At 41.0% G+C, this 19,860-nt stretch overlaps 1 protein-coding gene across 2 annotated transcripts; it reads right to left on the bottom strand.

The window, feature by feature from the left end:
• Window positions 1-91: 91 nt before the first annotated feature.
• Window positions 92-17,053, bottom strand: ocrl (OCRL inositol polyphosphate-5-phosphatase). Of its 2 annotated transcripts, XM_062393378.1 has the most exons (24): window positions 16,488-17,053; window positions 15,864-15,943; window positions 13,708-13,799; window positions 12,542-12,580; window positions 12,096-12,209; window positions 10,801-10,995; window positions 10,426-10,666; window positions 9,887-10,060; window positions 9,688-9,789; window positions 9,464-9,578; window positions 9,217-9,333; window positions 8,551-8,732; window positions 8,093-8,204; window positions 7,805-7,914; window positions 7,459-7,594; window positions 7,212-7,322; window positions 6,741-6,906; window positions 6,147-6,382; window positions 5,391-5,414; window positions 3,648-3,767; window positions 3,005-3,089; window positions 2,616-2,743; window positions 2,354-2,465; window positions 92-2,232 (listed from the first exon to the last, which is right to left on the bottom strand). In XM_062393378.1, exons 1-24 carry the CDS (start codon window positions 16,527-16,529, stop codon window positions 2,108-2,110), a joined length of 2,958 nt encoding a protein of 985 aa, XP_062249362.1. In that variant the 5' UTR covers window positions 16,530-17,053; the 3' UTR covers window positions 92-2,107. The 2 variants fall into 2 exon arrangements, with proteins under 2 accessions (XP_062249362.1, XP_062249363.1); XM_062393379.1 differs by lacking the exon at window positions 5,391-5,414.
• Between the last annotated feature and the right edge of the window lie 2,807 nt (window positions 17,054-19,860).

Raw genomic sequence — 19,860 nt, 5'->3', positions numbered from 1 at the left:
CCTGAGGAGTGAGCCGCAAAATACATCCAAGGTCTTTGTTTTTCTTTAGGAAGCAGTGACACGGACAAAAAGTGTTGCGCAGGAAAACAAATCAGCTTTATACGTAGTTTTATTTCTGTTAAATAAATTAAAAGTACCAAAAACTCTGAAAAGTTGAAAACAGGTGCGAGTGTTTCCTTGCGTACCTTTAAATTGACCTCAATATTTCTGAACAGAAACAAAAAAAGATAAGAAGCACAATGAATCCACACAATTTACCTCAGTTGATACAGTGGCATAAGACAACACTTACAATCTGAAGTTATTGATTATACAGATTTTCCATTTGACATGTTGAGGGCAGAATTACTGACAAGAGTGAGTAACTGAAGGGCCGCTGTATATATCGCTTCTCCCATTTTCTGAATCACCAGGATCGTTCCTTTCACTCCTGAGCCACCTTTTGGTTAAAAGCGTGTTTCAAAGCTTGCTTCAGTTAAGACCGATGGAGAAGGCTTTTCCTTTCAAGTGCCACGATTGTCAGAATTGTCATAATGTCATGTGCTCGCATCGTCTCAGAAGATAAAATATCATGACGCAGAGTTTCTGAAGCGTCTGAGAAGAAAACCGCCGGCATCACTTCGTTGCAGAAGATACTGAGAGAAGTAAATTAATGTCACGAGTGTGGTTTTGTTTTTGTCAACTGGGACATCGAATGCTGACATCTCTTTGGAAGAAAAAAACTGCTATAGAGGAAATACTGGTCATTATACACAATGTAGAAGTTCCTTTTTCAATAACCAGGATGTTTTTTGCAACTGCGATTGCAGGCAAAAAAAAAACTGTGGCACAAATGAGAAAGCTGCACAAAGACGGGCTGTATCCTGCCGAGTAATGAGGCATTAAATCCTGCACATAGACAATGTTGCATCACTTAAAGCAAGTAGTACTCATGTGGTTTGAGTGTTGGCATCACACAGGCATGAAAATATGAAGGATGAGCTTCAGGATGTGGAGGAAAAAGACATAACAAACACAGACATTACGATTTCTACCTTCAGGACAAACATGACGGACTGGTAGACACCATCACAGCCCTGCACCACCACACCAACGGCCATATGAAACAATCACAGCAGTATTTACACCATTTAAGACACCGAGCACCACAGCGCGTCACTGTTGATTCCGGTCAACCAGGAAGTTAGTGGGTGTGTTAACAGACGTGTTTTGTAACTCAGCAGGAACTGGCAAAACGAGATTGAGGGGCTCACAGCTGAAGTTACAAAATAACACACACACACACGCACGAAAGAGTTTTCTATTACATGATGATTAAAAATATGAATATTTCCATTGCACCGAGGCAGAGTTAAAAACAAACTGTAGTATGATTCGAAATCTTTTCACATGGTGCAAACTTAGAAGAAAACAATATATAAATAACAGTTAAAACATGACAAAAAAAATGTAATCTTGGTTATCTCAATGTTGTCCCCTCAAATAAAATGATGATTGTCATGATTTATCTTAAGCTTAAACATTCTTAGTTAAAGATTTCCACAATTATGCTCTTTATTTTCTTATTTATATCTTTTGAATGCTTTGATCAGTGAACAGCGATCAGCGACAACATTAAAACATTTCACTGGTTTCAATTTCATAGCCAATTGTTATTCTTAAATTCAGTCTACTTCTTAAAACGACAGGAATTTCCTTTTCTTTAGTGTGATTTATTCTTTTACTTAGCATTTATGGATACATAGTGTTTTTACATTCATACCACTAACTATTCAGGGGTTATTTTGGCATGAGCACCGACCTACAGGTCCTTTAGGTCATCTGAAAGTGCAAAGGCATCAGTCCAACCCTCTGTGCAGTAAAATCCAGTGATCGGTCAGACTGTGAGTGAAGATATGTCACTTGATAATGTCGTCCCAGTCCTAAAGTCAGTCTGTGGTACCTCTTACATGAGAGCCGTGTCAGGTGTGGTCTCCAAAAAGAAGACAAAATACAGAGTGGGTCGTGTGACACACTGTCCTATGGGTCCCGGTCCTGTGCCAAAAGTTAAGTCAGGTAGAGTTTAACTCCAAACCCTGGGGATGCTGTGAGGGAGTCTTGACCTGGTTTACTCCTCGTCTCCGGACATGAGGAATCCCAGAACGAAGTCGATGGCTTTCTGCCGCTCGTGTGACGTCTGCCTGCTGACCAGGTTGGGAGGTGGTCGGATAAGGAGGCTGGCAAAGAGGGAGGCTAGAAGACAAAACCAATCAACAAAGAATATCAGCGACAGAGTTTTTAACATGGTCATCTATTACTTTTAGTAGATGGGTAAAAAGTCTCTCAGATAATCTAACATATGTCCCTTTCATACCTATGAGGCTGGCTGTCAGGTTGTTGTTGTGCGAGTGCTTGAGAAGTTCCTTCAGGAAGGCCATTAAGTAGCGGAACACGTTGCGGTGAGCCCGGGGCAACTGGGAGATCAACTGGGATTCATCAAAGAGAAGACAGATTAGTCATACAGAAGAATTCACAAAACAGCAGCTGTTTACAGCCACACACAACACAACTAAAGTGTCTTCTTATTGACTATAAATTGTATTTTGCAGTGTAGAACAGAACAGTGATCGCTGCACCTGTTTGCAGAGGCGGCTGTCGTGAGCGCACTCGAGGCACCGTTGGTAGAGCTCATAACAAACCACTGGTTCTGGCACCGCCTCCAAGAAGATCAACAGAGCCTCGGCCACAGAGTGGTTACAACCGGCTGTGGGACGAGTTAGGGAAGAATAGGAAAACCTGGGGCCCGGTGAGGCCCCTGGATAAAACAATTTAAACCTGGTCATCTCCAAAGCCTCTCTCATATTATCTCATATAGCTTTTAACATTTTTCATAATGACCAACACACAACAGGTTGCATGTGAGCATTTCTGTGTTTTTAGTTTTTGTTTTGTTCTCTATGTGATTGCAGAACTGGGTCTGTGCGAAATCTGGGTCAGCGTGAAGCTGCTTGATAAATGAGGATACGGATGGAGTCGGGGATGCTGGTGTCCAGACAGTCGATGATGCTCTGCAGCTCCTCTTGCAGGCCTGGTGTCTGGAACAGGTCCTCCTGAGAGACGCACAAAGACGACACGTGGAACATTTAACACAGCGCTCACTCTAACCTACATAATGCGTGTTCAGACACAAGGTGAGTTTAGAGGTGGCGGGATTCCATGCAAAGTCAGTGGGAAGATGTGGTTAAGGCTGCCTGGAAAGACTCTGTGTTTGTGTGTGATGTCGCCCTGAGATCAGATGGAGGCTGAGCTGCAGCACAAACACAGTTCCTGTACAAAAGGAACATAAGTGATCTAATGCTCACATTTGCACAAATGACACAACATAAGAGGCATAATGTGAGAATATAGAGGATAAAGAGGATATTATGCTATGAAATTATGTGTTCTAGAATTTTAAGTCAGTTATTAGACCAGTCATTTGGTGAATTTAAGAATAAATGCACTAAACACAACTTAAAAAAATTACACAATAATATAACACAATAGGTAAATTCTTACTCTTCTGAGGAAAATAAATTGAGGACGCTGGAGGGGCTTTACTTGAGAACTCAAATGTCTGAGTCAGTTTTATTTCCTCTCAGTGAGTCTTAAACCGGGAGGCTTCTCACCTGATCACAGGACTTGGTGAAGAGGTGGTTGACCAGGATCCACACCTCCTTGGGGATCTTCAGAGGTTTGTCCTCAGTACCTGCACCATCCACCATCAGGAAGCTCACCTTTGACTTTTCCTGACAGGAGAAAATCCAAACATGATTTACACTATCTCCTGGAGTAAGACCCCAGTATTTCCCCCATTTATTCAATACAGGAAAATTATCTGAATCCCCGAAATTATCGACATACTACGTGATTCAAACTGCTTGGTTCAAGTGTAACAGAGACTATTAGAAAAAATACTTCACATGACTCATCTGATCAATTAGTGATAGAGACGGAGCAGCAGTCAGATCAAGATTATCTCTGGGGTCTGGAGACTTGGAGTAGTGCCATTTTACTAAGAGCTGGCTATCACATCCTTTTTCTCTCTGCAAATGGATCCCTGAGACTCATTAGAGAAGTAAAAAATAACCCCAGCTGAGGCTGCACATTAGAGGCAGCACAGACCGGAGAGAGGGCCTTTAATGCTGGATGACGCTAATATGCAGAACTAATGTGATAAGTCTTCAACATGTTTTACCCAAAGCTTTTCTTGTGATCCTTAAGGATAATTACAGTCTGGTGAATCGTGCAATATATTAAACTGTTACGTTGAAAAGAAATGGGGGAAAAGTGTCTCTTCCCAATTGCTTCGCGTTTACTCATGCAGCGATTTAATTTCAGTAACAACTGTTGAAATGGAAGAAGAGACATGTTGTTAGGATTCATACGAGTGTCTGGGCTGAGCTGAACAGATTCATACTTCTTCTCATTAGCTTTAATCATGTGTATAAAGGAGCAATGTGCCATGAGGGTGATCTTCTGTGAAATGAGATTTTGTGTGTGTGTGTGGGTTTCTATTCTTTAACTGGACTGGACTACCCTGTCCTCAATGGGCAAGGGCAGATTTAATGGGTGACTGATCCACACACCCACAGAAACAGACACACGCGCAGATTATAACGAAACTGTCATGGTCTGGTCTGTAATTGCCTGCGGGTTAACAATTCCTGCCCCTGTCAGCTTTCTGGAATGTGGAGTGAGTAGGAAGCGTTGCAGTTTTCAGATGAGCGTGAACACTCCAGTGTGCATAGTAGCTGAGTAGTTAAACACAATTTATGAAGGATGCTTTCATTCTTAGTCACTCTGCAAGAATCACATGAGGTTTGATGATATCACTCTTGTGTCTGTGTTCTAAAATGGAGGTGATTAGCGTAGTTCAGGCTAAAGACTCGAAGCAGAGGGACAAAGTTAGCTTGACTCTCTACATGGTTAAAAAAAAAACAGAGAGTTGAGGAATAAAATCAGATTCCCTCTGTCCTTCCTGAGATAACGCAAAAAAGATTGGATTTCTTGTTTCACTAGCGCCTGAAGCAACACAGGCTGCTTGACCACAGGAACATTTTGAGTTGTGGGAATATTTGACTTTTTGATATTACTTGGCTCACAGTTTTCCTCTGATTTCAGTCCTGCGTTAAAATTAAAGACTCCCAACAACCAAATATTGGGATCAAACTACTTATCTAATTACCTGTAGGCAAAATTTACAGACTGAATTCGCCGTTATCAAATATGTTGCTTGTTGGGCACCAGAATTAGTGTCAAAGCCTTCACTGAACATGGTTTGAACATGAACCACAGAAGTCTTTGAACTGACTTGATATTGACTCGGTCCTGACTGATCATATAAATGAAAATCTGTATTAATGTTTTACCTTTTCCATGTAGCTGTCGTCTCCCTGAGCAAGAAGTCAGCCCACAACCAAAGTGAAGAGTTGGAAAGGAATAATCAATGCAAGGAGAGGCGATGAAGGGAAACAAAAGAAGAAAGAGAGATAGCAATGCTACGTATAAACACAGAATCAGAGAGGTGGACAGATTATGAATTGCTTTTGCATAAATCAACTGATCTAATAGGAAAAGGGAACAGTTTAGAAGAAATAAGAGTAACGATTGATAGTAGAACTTTATCCCAATGCCAAATCAGATTAAGCCAAAAAAGCATGATGGAAGAAGAAAGAAGTGTTTATGTTAAAGCCAGAAGAGTCTATTTATAAGAACCAGGCTAAGGTGGATCTAACCTGAGTCAGTTTTTCCTGTTCTTTAGGAGCTCCCTCCTATGTTGGCCACTTCCTCATTCCCCTGGCCCCTCATGGCCAGAAATATACAGGCTGAGGCATTTTGTGCTCTCCACATATAGGTTCTCTCTCTCTCTCTCTGTGTGTGACCGAGTTTACCCTGAGGGAGTGAACAAGTCCTTGCGTGTGCCTGCTCAGGTTACAGGTCGTGAACAGCTCCGGAGGGAGGAACCGCCATCAGCATACAATCTGAACTAAGCTGCTCCGAGTACAGGACGATTTGTACAATCAGGGTTTCAACTAATCTGAGAAAAATATGCCTTTGTTGGTCACTAATCCTATCACTTTTAAATTATGTTCCATGTTGTGGCCGCTGGGTTGGCTTCCCCTTACCAGATCAATGAGTTTGGTGATGGGAATCTCTCTGATGGGCTTCTTCATGCGGCACAGAGACTCCAGCGAGGTGCCAAAGCAGCTGGGCAGGTAGTTGCCGGAGATGGTAATGAAGTAGTCCTTGCCACGGTCCAGATGGAGCACCAGAATGTCCTCTATGGAGTCCTCTGCAGAGTTCAGCAGCGTGACCGAGTCTTTACTGACGTACACCTCCAGAAAGATCTCCAGGGTCTCAGCTGGTCAGGGAGATATATCAAAGGTTCACAGAGATACTTTCTAAGGAACATATTGAGAACATTTTATCAGAAAAACATTTATCATCCCCTGTGCTTACGAGTACAAAAATCAAAAGAACATTAAATTGGCCCACTTAGGAATAGCGCATAAACCTTCACAACATTCAAAATAACCCCTTCAGTGATAAGCTTAGGACATGTCACAGGACAAATCTGTCCTTCAGACTAAATCTATAAATTTATAATGCATTTCAATATACTACATATTTTAGTTTTCCATAAAATGACATCACCATTGTTAAAAAAAATGTGAGGTAACTAGCACAATACGAACAAAGGAATTAATGACAGGACTTACAGGGCTCTAAGAATCCTTCGCTTGGCTCGGCACGCAGCCAGGATTTGCAATATTGTGAGTCATTGAGTTTTGGGATGAAGGCGAAGTGACAGGGGACCTGCCCGTCGTTGGTTATGAGGAAACGCTCCTTTTGAAGCTGCCGGAACTTCACATTCTGAAATGCAAACTAAGGGACAATAAGAAGAAACATTAATAACTAAGTCCAGCAAGCCTCATCCTACCTATTTTAAGATAAAGTGACAGAGACTACTCTGGTTGTTAGCCTGATTTACACTGCGCAAAAAAATAAAGGGGAATCTAAATCGTTGCAGTATATAACCAAGTAAAGATTTTCAACTTTAATTCATCAAGATCTAATGTGTGATTTAAGTGTTCCCTTAATTCTTTTAAGCAGTGTATATGACCTGAGGAGGAAATATAGCACAGGCCATGAGTATGATGAGCACACATGTTTGAGGACGTTATTCTTACCTCTCTCCGGCTCAGAGATACAGATGGAAGGAATTCATTCTCCATTCTGTCCATCACTCGAACAATCTCCTCAAACACCTTTTTGTGTCGCTGCTCATTTATAACCTTCACCTGGTACACAAACACAAAAGTCCCATTTATTGGTTTTTAATCAATAAAAACACATTTTATTACATCAAAGTCCTGTGAAAATGGTTGATGTTGCATGTTTTAACTAGTTTTTATATTTGACGACATAGCCTCTTACCCCGACAGTGAAGAGGGAGCTGACAGGTTTGTGGTCACTTGTTTGCAGCTCCATGCAGCTTCGGTATTTGAGCTGGTTGACATTGTTGCCCCTCCAAAGGATCCTATCGCACCAAGCCGGGACACGGCATTTCCCACTGCAGGAAACAGTTGTGATTTTGGAAGCAAAGTCAGAGGTGAGACACGGGACTGACGAGCAGTACTGCTGACTCTGTGTTACTGTTACGATAAGGCTGGAAAACTTCACTTCCAAAGAAGACAGATATTAGTAAAGGGAACACAAATCCTGCAGTGAGCTGTGTAGTCAATGATTAGCAAACAGATGGAACAGAGGGATGTGTTTTTACCTTGAGTCCCATCGATCTGTTTTGGGGTCGTACTTGTACGTGGGCATGAAGTTAATATCTCCCTCCATGAAATCGGTGAAGGCTCTCTTCGTCTGCCTCTGAATGTTCAGCTAAACATTAAAAGAAGCAACATTGTAAAGCGTTAGTTACTGTTTACAAATTACTGTTGACTGTTACTGTTTTCTTGCTTCACGTTTACCTAACTGAGGTGGCATGTTTTTTTTCAGCTGTTGCTTATCATTGCACATCAAACCAGAGAATACACACTGATCTGAAAAAGAGATTCACCTGATCAACCTCCTGAAGCTTCTTCAACTCATTCTGTGCAATGCGCTGTTTGACTTCAGCAGCATCATTAATGCACAGGCGATAATTCAAGTCCCCGAGCCAGATCACTACACTGAAACACAAGAGGAGACGGAGGTGGCTTATTGGAACAGAATCACAACAACAACATTGTAGTGAATATAATCGAACTCACAAAGAATAAAAAGTTTACTCCATAAATCATAGTCTTGAAGCTACTGAAAACAGTTACTCTGAATAACATAATGTTTAACCGAATTCAGAACAATGTATCATAGAATTCAGTGTTATGAACAAAACATTATAAATGATAACAATTCACTTACAGCTCATGTTGAAAAAGAAAAAAAATAACTTATGATACAAACCAATGAGCGTAAAATCAGACATTAATCCAGAGCCAAGTTCTGACTCTGGACATCATTAACAGAGGAACTCACTCGTGCTTGACGATATTGAGAGGGGGGTGTTCCAGTAAGTGGAAGGTCATGCGGGCACATATGTCTTTGTAGTCCTGGTTGCGGCGCTCAAAGTCTTCCACGTGTGCTGCTAGATGAGAGTTTACGATGCAGAAACTTGTGTTGTGGAAAACGAACCTCACAGCCACGCCTCCTTTGTTTCCCTGAGAGAAAAAATGCATAGTGTTTCTTTATCATGGCTGTGAGATTGACATCAACCAGCCCCTTATTTGAATCTAGGGAAATTAATACAGGAAATAAGTTTAAAATATCAAAACTCACCATTTCACTTCCTGATTAACACAATTGAGAAGTTTTCAAAATAGTTTTTCTAATTTGCTCTGAAAACAAAATAACTACAGACGGATGGTTGGGGAATAAGAACATTAAGGAGAGGGTAATAATTTCAGTCTTGCACATGTGTTTGTTAATTACCAGGATCTCCACAAACTTCCAGTGATATTTTATGAAAAGTTGATTATTTGTGTATGGTTCTGCTCAACATGAAGCTGCAGATCCAGCTAAACAAATGTATCATTAGCCCCTGCACACAAATGCTAAAAAACAACAAAACAGAGCATTGTTCCCGATGTGGCTACGATCATTTTGTATTTTGATGCAGTCAGTTCAAATGTAAGGTGAACGAACCATTTTCCCCATGATTCCAGTCCCCACATGCTCTGCAGCCACTTCTTTGATGTGATTTTTGTGAATCTTTTTGACAAAGACCACAAGCATCATCCCAACGAGTCGAATGATCCGGACCTGCAGATATAACAAATTAAATCATGTTAGGGCCTATTCATCGCATGTTCATTCCTTCTTAAATGAAAACCATATATTCATCAATACGACAATAGAATGTACTCGATATGGAGGCATTTCTTTTACACACCCTCTTGTACTTGGCTTTCCGGTGCAAACTTCTCTCCACAGCTTCCACCCACAGCTGCTCCTTGGACGAGTCCATGTAGAAGAAAGCTTCAGTGCTCAGGTCCAACTCTTGAAATCTAAAGTCATAAACCAAGTCACCATATTGGTTGTTGTTTAATCAAGAAAAGAAGCCAGCTTTGTACGACTACTAATCAGGAAACTGATGTATGATTAATGGTAACTGACCCCAGAGCATATATATCAGGAGGTTCTGTGTCACAGGAGAGCCATGGCTCCAGGCTGCTGTCTGGAGACTGACCGTTCACGTTCCATGTACCTGTGAAAAACCTACAGACAGGAAACACAGTGAAGGGTTAGTGGTGGCAGGAGCAAATACTAAAATATAAATTCAATCATTCACATAGAATAAATATGCTCCTCTCACTTAAATGTTTGGATGTCCACATATTCATTCTCCTTCTTGCCCAGACGGTGTTTGATGAGGTATTCTCTTTGTCCTGCCTGGCTTGAGAACATGCTCTGCCTCATGCTGTTGGTGGTGGGGCTCTCACACCAAGAAGGTGGTCTGTCCACACGGTCATACCCAGATCTAAAACTACTGTAATGGAAAAAGTAGGCATTATTTAACACCAGCGAGACTTAGGACAGATTCCACCTAAGGACACAGAGCCTTCTGAGCTGTGGTTACAGTTGCATTGGAAAATATTTAACCCCTTTTGCTTTGTGCACTTAGTCTTGTAGAGTTAAATGTAAATTGGTGCATTTGGCCTTTGCCTATCACTATACACTCAATAAACATAATGATAAATTCAAAATATATTTTAGACACTTTTTTGGGGAAAGACATAGTATCTGAATACTTTCTGAAGCCACTATATGAAATTTAAACAATTTTAATTAATCTAAAATACACTTGCAATGACCACTTTCCGTTGTTTCTGCTGTTTAGACAAGTGAACTTACTCTGACTTAGTGTTAAAGGAGTTCTCTTTGGCTTGTATGGAGACAGATCTCTCTTTAGGAACTGGTGCAGGAGGCAGAGGATTGGATGGAGTGTAAGAGGCTAAGCGAGGAGGCAGAGGGGGACGAGGAGGCTCCCTGGTGGCAACCATGCGATTCTGGTGGTTCTTCTTTTCCTCCACTTTGAGAGCATGGTCGAAGCTGTCTTCAAAGCCAAAGTCTGAGGCAAGCGACTGAGCTGGATCTTTGGAAATAGCAAGTTCAAATATACAGTATTAAATACAACAGAAACTACGAAATTATAACTAAAAGATTATATTTAGAGATTTGTTTACACAGAAGCTTTAATATATACAACAGTCTGTCTCTGTATGTTACCTGTCTTAGTCTGATTTGTTGTAGCGCTGTTGTGGTGGTTGGGGGGCAGTGCAGGGGCAGGTTTGGAGGGGTTAACTCCAGAGCCCACAGGGTTAGCAGTCTTGTTTATTCTTTGTGGTGGGATGGGGACTGGACCTCTCGGAGTTGTTGGGGCTAGGGGCTCCATCGCTTTTTGTTTTGAGACTTTCGATTCAACTGTGAAGATTAAACAGCATAGTAAGAGGAAATAATCCAGCTACAAACCAACCTACTCAAGCAGTAGGAAAATCTTCCCAGGAAATATCTTAAGATGCATAGAAAAAAAAAACATGGGTGCAACAGCTTGCTCAAGAAAAGATACCGAGATATCATGAAGCTAAATTTAAATATAAGATACATTCAAGTTTACTTAGGCAAATCCACATCCTGTTTTAGCCGTCCTGTCAATGTAAATATGATGTCAGAGGAAAATGAGCCAACACCCACAAGCACCATGTTGTCATTGCAGGAAGTAGGGAGTTCCAGCGAACAAGTGACCAGTTGAAAAAGGAAACAAAAGAGGGCACGGTTCAACAAGTGTGTGACTGAACTACAAACACAAACACAGTATCACAGTATGAGTTTTCCAAATGACGTTTTGCGTCATTACTTTGCAAATGAATGAGGTATGTTTGTTCACAAATCAGTTTCCTCCAAATTAAATAAATTACGCCTTTAATTATCAAATATTCATATCAACATGTTCATGTTTGCATGTGACATAATTAATCATTATTTATTCTAGCTTGCTACAGTATCAACATTTAAAATCCAATTACTTTTAAGATCAAGAGAATATCTTGAAACCATTTAATAAATTGACAGACTAAATGTGCCTTCATTGTTGTTGTAATTGAGGTCTATTTTTAGCTTGAACTGGTTATGCACTTGTCTTGTTTGTCCTGATGTCAGATAACTGCAGCGTACGTACAGAAGGAAACACCCACATGTGACATATCTTTTCATCAACCAAACGGAATATCGGACTACTATGAATTTTGTCATAATTCACTGGACTCACTGCCATTTCAAAGGATTTGAGTGGGAAGAAAAAGATGATAAACATAGCTTATTATTTTGAAGAGAGTCAGTTACACAAATAAAGGCACGTCACATTTAAAAGCGGATCTCATTTCAAAATCACCAGCCAATGTGGCAGGAACACAGAGGAAATCCGCGAGTGGTGTAAGCCACCCTCTGTAAATGAATGTTACATGAGTGATTAAATAATTAATCATCCAACTGCTTTGGTCTGTTGACAGAGAGTGGAGTCTTACCTTGCTGCTGAGCACTCTTCAGCTGGGTCAAGAAAGTTTGAGTCCTATCATCGTTCTGCAGTTCCATCAGCAGCTCTGGGGCTTTTTCGCCTTTAATTCGTACCCTGACAAAAGCTTGAGATGGGAACAGAAAAAAAAAGACAAACACACGTGTTAGGCACCTTCAGACTTTGCAAATACTGACTGTCTAGAAAACAAAGCAAAGAAATTTAACAGTGAGCCATTTCAGCATTCTTTCAGAGCTCCCTGGCGACTCAGGGACGGCCTCTGCAACTAAATAAAGACATTTATCTGAGTGCATGCTCTAAAAATGAAGGATAGTTGAATGGGGGCTTTGTTGCTGTGAATGCCAATTTTAAGGAACAAAACATAACCTGATCACATGACATAAAGACACTAGGAAAAATATTGGAATTATTTAGCATGAAGAGGTTAAAAGTACTTACAATTCACTGAGAAGTCAATAAGAAGAGCTTCGTCTGCTTCTGAAATGAAAAGTGAACAAGCGCTCAAACGGAGCCGTTGTGGTTCAAAGGTCTGTGGTAGTAATCTAGAAGTGTCATGGTCATGTGTTGATTTTTGAATTTTTTTCTTCCAGGTGCAAAGCAATAGCTTCCTACGGCTTCGCTTTTACACCTGAGCCTTGACCCTAGGTAAACCGTAACGCTACTATGCATCTCGGTCAAGAATGTGAGGCCACAGGCTGGACAGGAATCAGGAACAACTCACAGAAGAACAACTATTTGTAGCAGCTGGCAACTTTAAATATTTTGAACATTTGATTATACTGTACATATATGATATAGTTAATGTTGTCTGTGTTTCCCCTACTACTGCCTTAGGGGGACATTTGGGACTATAAAATTAGAAACAAGCTTTCCAACAACTCATATGACTTCAACCAAATGTCTAAAAGTCAGGCCCAAATATCAGCTTTCTCTTTGTAAACACATGCAATCTGGTGGAATGGTGAGGCTGCTGGTCTCTGCTGTTGATAGCAGCTAGTTCGGACCACAACACTAGCATCTCTACTGGTGTTACAGCTAAACTTCACAACAAGAACAGGAGGACAGATCTTAGAATGTGTCCTGAATGTGTCTCCTGTAATCACTTTGGATCAGATTTCAATTCCAAGCTCTATATGCAAATTTGCAAACATACGTCATTTCTGTTGCCTATGAGCAAATTATGTTGGGCTGATTTCCGGATGTGTCGGTTCATAATGTGTTTGTGACTGTGTCGAAATCTGTAGCAGGTCAGAGGGCGTCAGCTTAGTAGGCGTCCTGAACCCCTTCCGAATATCGTCTGAGTGATCGGATCTCAAGACGCATTCAGGACGCATTTGGTAGCGTTCAGACCTGAACCTACTCAGCTGTATGTTAATAACAGGTCTGAACAGGGTCTGAGAGTAAGTTCTCCTCCTGACTCAACAAGCCTGATATAGGAAGGGTTGGGAAAGGTTAATACTAAATTAAACTCAAATCAATCTTGCAAACTGTGAAAAAGTTGTTCACTCTGCATCTATAGAACAAGAAAATACAAATAAAAAAAGCAGACAACCTCGGCGAAAACACACATTTTTTATATTGAGGACAAGAAAAAAGACACATACCTCGAACTATTTCGAAGTTCCCATTGATGGGTATAGACAGCTGAGGGACTGGACGAGAAACGACAGCATCAGGGGTGGCCAACACACCCAATCTGGATGAAAACAGCATAGACTCATTTAACATCAGCTCTGGGATGTTTTCAAATCATTTATGACAAACAAGAAACATCTAAAACACCAAGACAAGACAAACAAGCTGCAGCTTAGCTTCTTTCTCATTAGAATCTCTTTCAATTTAAGTTGTGTTTCATGCATAAAATAAGTGAATATGGGGATAAGATTATACTATCAAGTGATTCCAATAGACTTTCAGAAATCTTACACATGCTAACATGCAAAAGTCTGATTTTGTTGAATTAGCAGTTCAGTTATTTAAGTTGTAAAAGCAAACGGTGGCACAAAATGAAGTAACATGCTGATGATACAAAAAATCCACAGAAAGAAAGTGGAGCTCGATGAGAGGAGCTCAGCTTCAGGTTGTTAAACTAGCTTAGACTCTGTGATAAGGGTTAACGTAGGCAGGATCATATTTCATTAACAGTGACTGACAAACAACCAAGGTCCATGTGGCACACTGGTTACTACCCACACCTCCAGTCCATTTCACTATTCATTACTTCGAGAGGAAAATGATTCAGCCTTGCTACAATAAATGTGTCAGAGCAATTTGCAATTACCCAGAAAGGACAAGGGCCCTTCGGATGATGTAAGCTATATGACAACCAACAACAGAGAAGCTCCCCTTCCTTCTCAGGGCGGTGGCCAAAATAGAAGAAAAGACTTAGAATACTGCAGCCATGTATTCAATAAGAATATGGTGGCTTATGATGTCCAGTTTTAACTGAGAAATTCATGTTGTTTCAGCTTTATATATAATTTGGAGGTGATCATCTATAACTTCTATTATTGTCAAGACACAGTTGCAAACAGAATAGTCTCGGAAATGTTCACAATAAAGCCAAACATAAGACAAACTTCCCTGGACAGGAAGAGAGGGGATCACAAGGACATCCTTTTGGCATGAATACGCTTAATGAGATCATTAATTAATTACTAATACAAATTTAAAAGCAGACAGTTTCAACAGATACTGTCAGGTATACGTTTGCTCTACAGCAAAGCTGTTGTATTACATTTTTTTAACCGCACCATCTTTATATCTGATAGCACCTGGTCAGGACTGCTGCCAAGTTTAGTATGTGTGGTTTTAACACAGTTAGCTGAGCACAAAGCTTGTGTGCCCATGTGAGTCTCATTACAGCCCAGGACTAGCTGAGCTGGCTGCTGGTGGGACGAATTGCTTTCTCCCTCATGCTACTGCTACAAACAGTCACCCACAACACACTCTTTCAAATAATTTGTATGTGTATGTGTGTGTGTGTGTGTAGGTAGCTTCCCACATCAGCTGGATGACCAGGGTTAAAATTCTTTTTATTCAGAACTGAACCAAAATCACTCAAATAAGCTCCATGGTCAGCACTGCCTTGGAGGTGACTTTCTGACCGCTGGAAAGTGGGTCAGTGAGGCCTCACTGAAGCCTTCAGAAGGTCCTTCACACTTTTGAGAGTCACTGAGGGGCACATGTGAGTCATTGCGTGATTGGGCGTTGAGCTGTCTTGGGAGCGATCTTAATAGTTAGTTGTGAGTGCCTGATGAATGGAGTTGTTTAGTGATGACTGTCAGTTTGACGTAGATGAAGCTGATGCATTCCAGATGAAACTTCTTTGAGAACTTCAAGCAAGTCTAGTGTCCGTACTGCACAACACTTTAAAACGCGATTACCAGGAACCCGACCAACACGGCCTTATCGTAAGTAAACACCTGACTGATATGCTAATGCAGTTTGAGTTACCTCCAAACAAGTTAATTTGCATTTTAAACGTAACATTTCCGTGATCTGAAAGCATCAGAGCCATTTGCTGCATGATAATGGGAGACTTTATCAGATTTAAGACATTTCCAAGGAAGAAGGAGCGACACTTCAGATGTACGACCGCCACCAACCGACATCAAACACATAGCTGTCAAAAACTCAGATTCCTTCACAATTAAGCTGATGATCATCTAAAAATGTAAGTCTGTGACATCTCACTAGCTTGAACTACGGCTGGACAAAACAACACACACGTTCAGTCACCAGGTTCACTGATACTTACATAAACTGTCCACTGCGCTCAATTAGTGACAGTAGCCTGGACTCCTTCTGGCCAGACCTCAGCTCCTGACCTCTCACAGTGTGAGCAGCACAATCAAGGAATTATTGTGGATGAAGATGATAAAGACGCTTCGGACACATCACAACTTAGGTGTCCTGTATTATTTATTTTTTTTTATGAACCATAGGCAGGTGCCTCACTGTGACTCTGAAGTTAGTATTGTGTGGAGTTAGTGTGGATATATTCAGAACTGGAGATCTCTGTGAGAAGAAGCCATGCTCATTGGACATCATGATGCAAATCAATGTGACAAAAGAGAAAAGGCAGCTGATGTAAATAAGGTTAAACTGAATGGTGACGTTATTGTGGATCATCAGGAGCAAGTGTTCATTTGATGGCTGCTCGTGATTGCATGGTTTAGAATGGAGTTGAAATAAAGAGGGAACGTGTAACTATCAACAGTCAGGTTGATAATTCATTAGTTTCAGTGTTAGCTGCTAAAATACAAGACCAATGATTTCAGGCTAGCCGAGTTGCTACCATTAACTGTCGGCTAACATTGGCTAACTCCAGCTGAAACACACGAATAACGAATAAGGTAACTTTAATTCCAAAAAAGGATATTGCCAAGCATTCCTCCTCGCTCATCCCCAGAGCCGTGTCCATTCTTACCGATGAGTCACGATACGTTTATCAGTGTCTACCGAGACTTTCGGTCGGTTCAGTCCGGAAGAGGCGGCCGGAGAAAGTTAAATCCACACCGGGCGCGGCGGCGGCCTTTCCGGTGTGACAGCCGCTGTCTGATCGGTTGGATGCTAACGCTCGCTAGCTTGTTAGCCAGCTGCTGCTGTTGTTGTTGCTGGATGTGGTCACAATCTCCAACGGAGCCGAGACGTCTTAATGCCCCGGTGAGGGAACGGCGTTCAGCCGGAAAGCTCCAGGCAGCTCCGCCGTCTTGTCGTGTGTTCCGCGCGGTGTCAGGGAGCAAGCTTGTCGGGCTACATAGTCCGCAGCGAGCGGTGGTTTTAGCACCGCGGCGACTGGACACAGTTCGATGCTGGGAGAATTCTCTCCCTACCGAGTTCTCCAGCTTCACCGCCGGCAGGTTGAACCGAGGTATTAGTGATACAGCGCCGCCTTGCCCCTCGGAGTGGGAACGAAGGCCTGAGATCAATTTTTGTGCCAGCTTCCTGTAAGATCACACACCAGTACTGTATATATATATAATATTAAAACTTACAACTGAATTAAATACAATTAAACAATACAGCATTAAGAATGTAGTTAAAATTAGAAAATGTAAATTTAATTTAATTTAATTTTATGAATCCTGCGCAGTCCACTTCTGCGTTAGGTAAATATAATTTAAAAAAAAATAATTAAAAAAATGTAGTTAAATGAAAAACAAACAAACAATGTTGAGCCATTTTGCCACGCCCATTGAAATTTCCTCCAGAATACGTACATTTTCACCACTCTGCAAATTTTGTTAAGAATTTGAGCATGATAAAACCCTCAAAAAGCCAGTTAATTTGCCTGAATAATAATAATCATAATAATCCTTCCAGTTTCAATAGGGCCTCGCTGTCTGTCAGTGCCTCTCAGTGCTCGGGCCCTAATTATAAAGTGTATCATTAAGATACTCCTGAAAGCAGACAGGACGGCCACAGACATCCTGGAGGAGCTTGTTTTCTAATGAGTTCATGTTTTAATTTCCTCTTAGAGACATGAGGCATCTTAAAAGAAAGTAATAACATTCACTGCGGGATAACCCCTGAATTTACTTAAAACAACATTTGTAAATTTAATACTGTCTGCCCCTCAGAGAGGCTGTCAGAAAAGATTGAATATTTCCCATTCAGATAGTATCCCACACATTTATTTGTTAAAGTTTACAAGAAATAAAAGTTTCATCATCGCACTTAAACAACTTTATAAGTTACATTGCAATACACTCTGATCACTTTATTAGGTATACCGCTACAATGTAATGCAATACAACATCACTGCCAAGCTATTTCTCTTAAAAAAAAACACAATATGTTCAGTTGTTGGTGACACTGTCACAATTGTGAAATTAAATTATATGTTTATAACTGAGGTCATATAGTTACAGATGACCTTGTACTGGATCACGTTATTGGGAGATGTTTTCTGAACTGTTTGTCATTTGTATTTACAGTACAGCATGAGCTCAATGCTACAGCAATTAACACCTGTGTATATACCTCTATATTTTTCGTTCTTCTCCTCCGCTACTTTGCGTTGCTTTCTGAATTGTGCACCTGTTAATTTAATCTTTTTTTGATTCATCTTTGACTCTAACCGCAGTCTATAATGTCCCTACTATGCTGCCAAAATGAGTAGGTTTTTATACATCTCTTTGTATGCATCATGCTTCCATGAGGAACGGTTTTTTTCTGTTCATGCTGAAATAAAGTGGATTCACTTGTTCTGACGTTTTTGATCACATCTTTATAAAACACCTCACTAGCTTCACACTACAAACCCTAATGGGGCTGGAGAAATGATTTTTGAGAGAAGATTCCAATTTCATTTGCTAGACTGGCAGCTCAACAGAGCCATATAGGTTCATCTCTGATCCATGCAGCTACAAGTTGTGTTGTTATTGGTCCAGTAGTTTATTACATAAACCTGTTGACTGACAAATCAGAGATGAAAACATAACCACCTTAGCAGAGGTAATAAAACCTCCACCCATTAATCAAGGAAATGTCACCAACATTAATAATTATTAGAATCACAACAGGAAATTAAAAGTAGAATGGAATTGTTTCGAGAATATCTAAATAGTTGACGGGTAATTTTCTGTTGGTCGACATATCAATTCATTTATTAAAAGCTAATTTTCCCCTGCTACTTAGTCTATAGGTTTTTTATATTGTGTATTATTTACATTGTTTATTTTTGTCGTGCACTGATTGCTGGTTGTACATCAAATTGCCCTTGAAGGATATTAAAGATTTTCTTTTATGGACAACTTTAGTTAAATCACAAGCTGCACAAACCAAGCTAGAGCAGCAGAGGAACCCAGCAGCCAGCAGGGGGCAGCCTCAGGACATCAAAGAAGACTGTGATTCAAAGACAAGGTTGGAAAACGTACTGGGCTATTCTCTAACAATCATCCAGTATCTAAAAGGCAAAAATCTAAAAGTAACTTTTAATTGAGGCTGTCAGTTAAAAGCTTTTGTAGTAAAGCACAAAATATTTTCTCTGAAGTGTTTATCAAAAGCAGCATAACATGACACGGTCAAATACACTCGTGTCACCACGACAACCATCAGGCGGTGTGGCCTAGCGGTTAGAGCGTCAGCTCTCCATCAAGAAGGACCCGGGTTCGAATCCCTCTCCTACCCATGTTCAACCAGAAACATGTCGATTGTATGTTAATGGTAGGATATCACTTATTAAGTGAAAAAAATCTTACACTATGTAAATTTAACTAAATTAAATATAAAAACAGGGAAAAAATTTAATTGAAAAAAAAAAAAAAAAAAAAACTGCGCGCGCATTTTCTGCGCAATAGGCTTCTGCGCAGAATGTGCGCAATGGGCTTCTGCGCAGATGTGCGCAGTAGGCTTCTGCGCAGCATGTGCGCAATGGGCTACTGCGCAGGATGTGCGCAATGGGCTTCTGCGCAGATGTGCGCAGTAGGCTTCTGCGCAGAATGTGCGCAATGGGCTTCTGCGCAGATGTGCGCAGTAGGCTTCTGCGCAGCATGTGCGCAATGGGCTACTGCGCAGGATGTGCGCAATGGGCTTCTGCGCAGATGTGCGCAGTAGACTTCTGCGCAGATGTGCGCAGTAGGCTTCTGCGCAGGATGTGCGCAATGGGCTACTGCGCAGGATGTGCGCAATGCGCTTCTGCGCAGATGTGCGCAGTAGACTTCTGCGCAGCATGTGCGCAATGGGCTTCTGCGCAGATGTGCGCAATGGGCTTCTGCGCAGATGTGCGCAGTAGACTTCTGCGCAGATGT

The sequence above is a fragment of the Platichthys flesus genome, chromosome 8 (assembly GCF_949316205.1).
Source record: "Platichthys flesus chromosome 8, fPlaFle2.1, whole genome shotgun sequence".
Taxonomy (NCBI): Eukaryota; Metazoa; Chordata; class Actinopteri; order Pleuronectiformes; family Pleuronectidae; genus Platichthys; species Platichthys flesus.
This window is presented reverse-complemented; position numbering and strand designations above follow the sequence as displayed.

Coding starts and splice junctions, on each gene's coding strand:
- ocrl (XM_062393378.1), bottom strand. CDS start 16,529: ATGGACACGGCTCTGGGGATGAGCGAGGAGGAATGCTTGGCA. Junction 10,667..10,800: donor AACAAATCAGACTAAGACAG/GTAACATACAGA, acceptor CTATTTCCAAAG/ATCCAGCTCAGTCGCTTGCC. Junction 10,061..10,425: donor TCCTTTAACACTAAGTCAGA/GTAAGTTCACTT, acceptor TTTCCATTACAG/TAGTTTTAGATCTGGGTATG.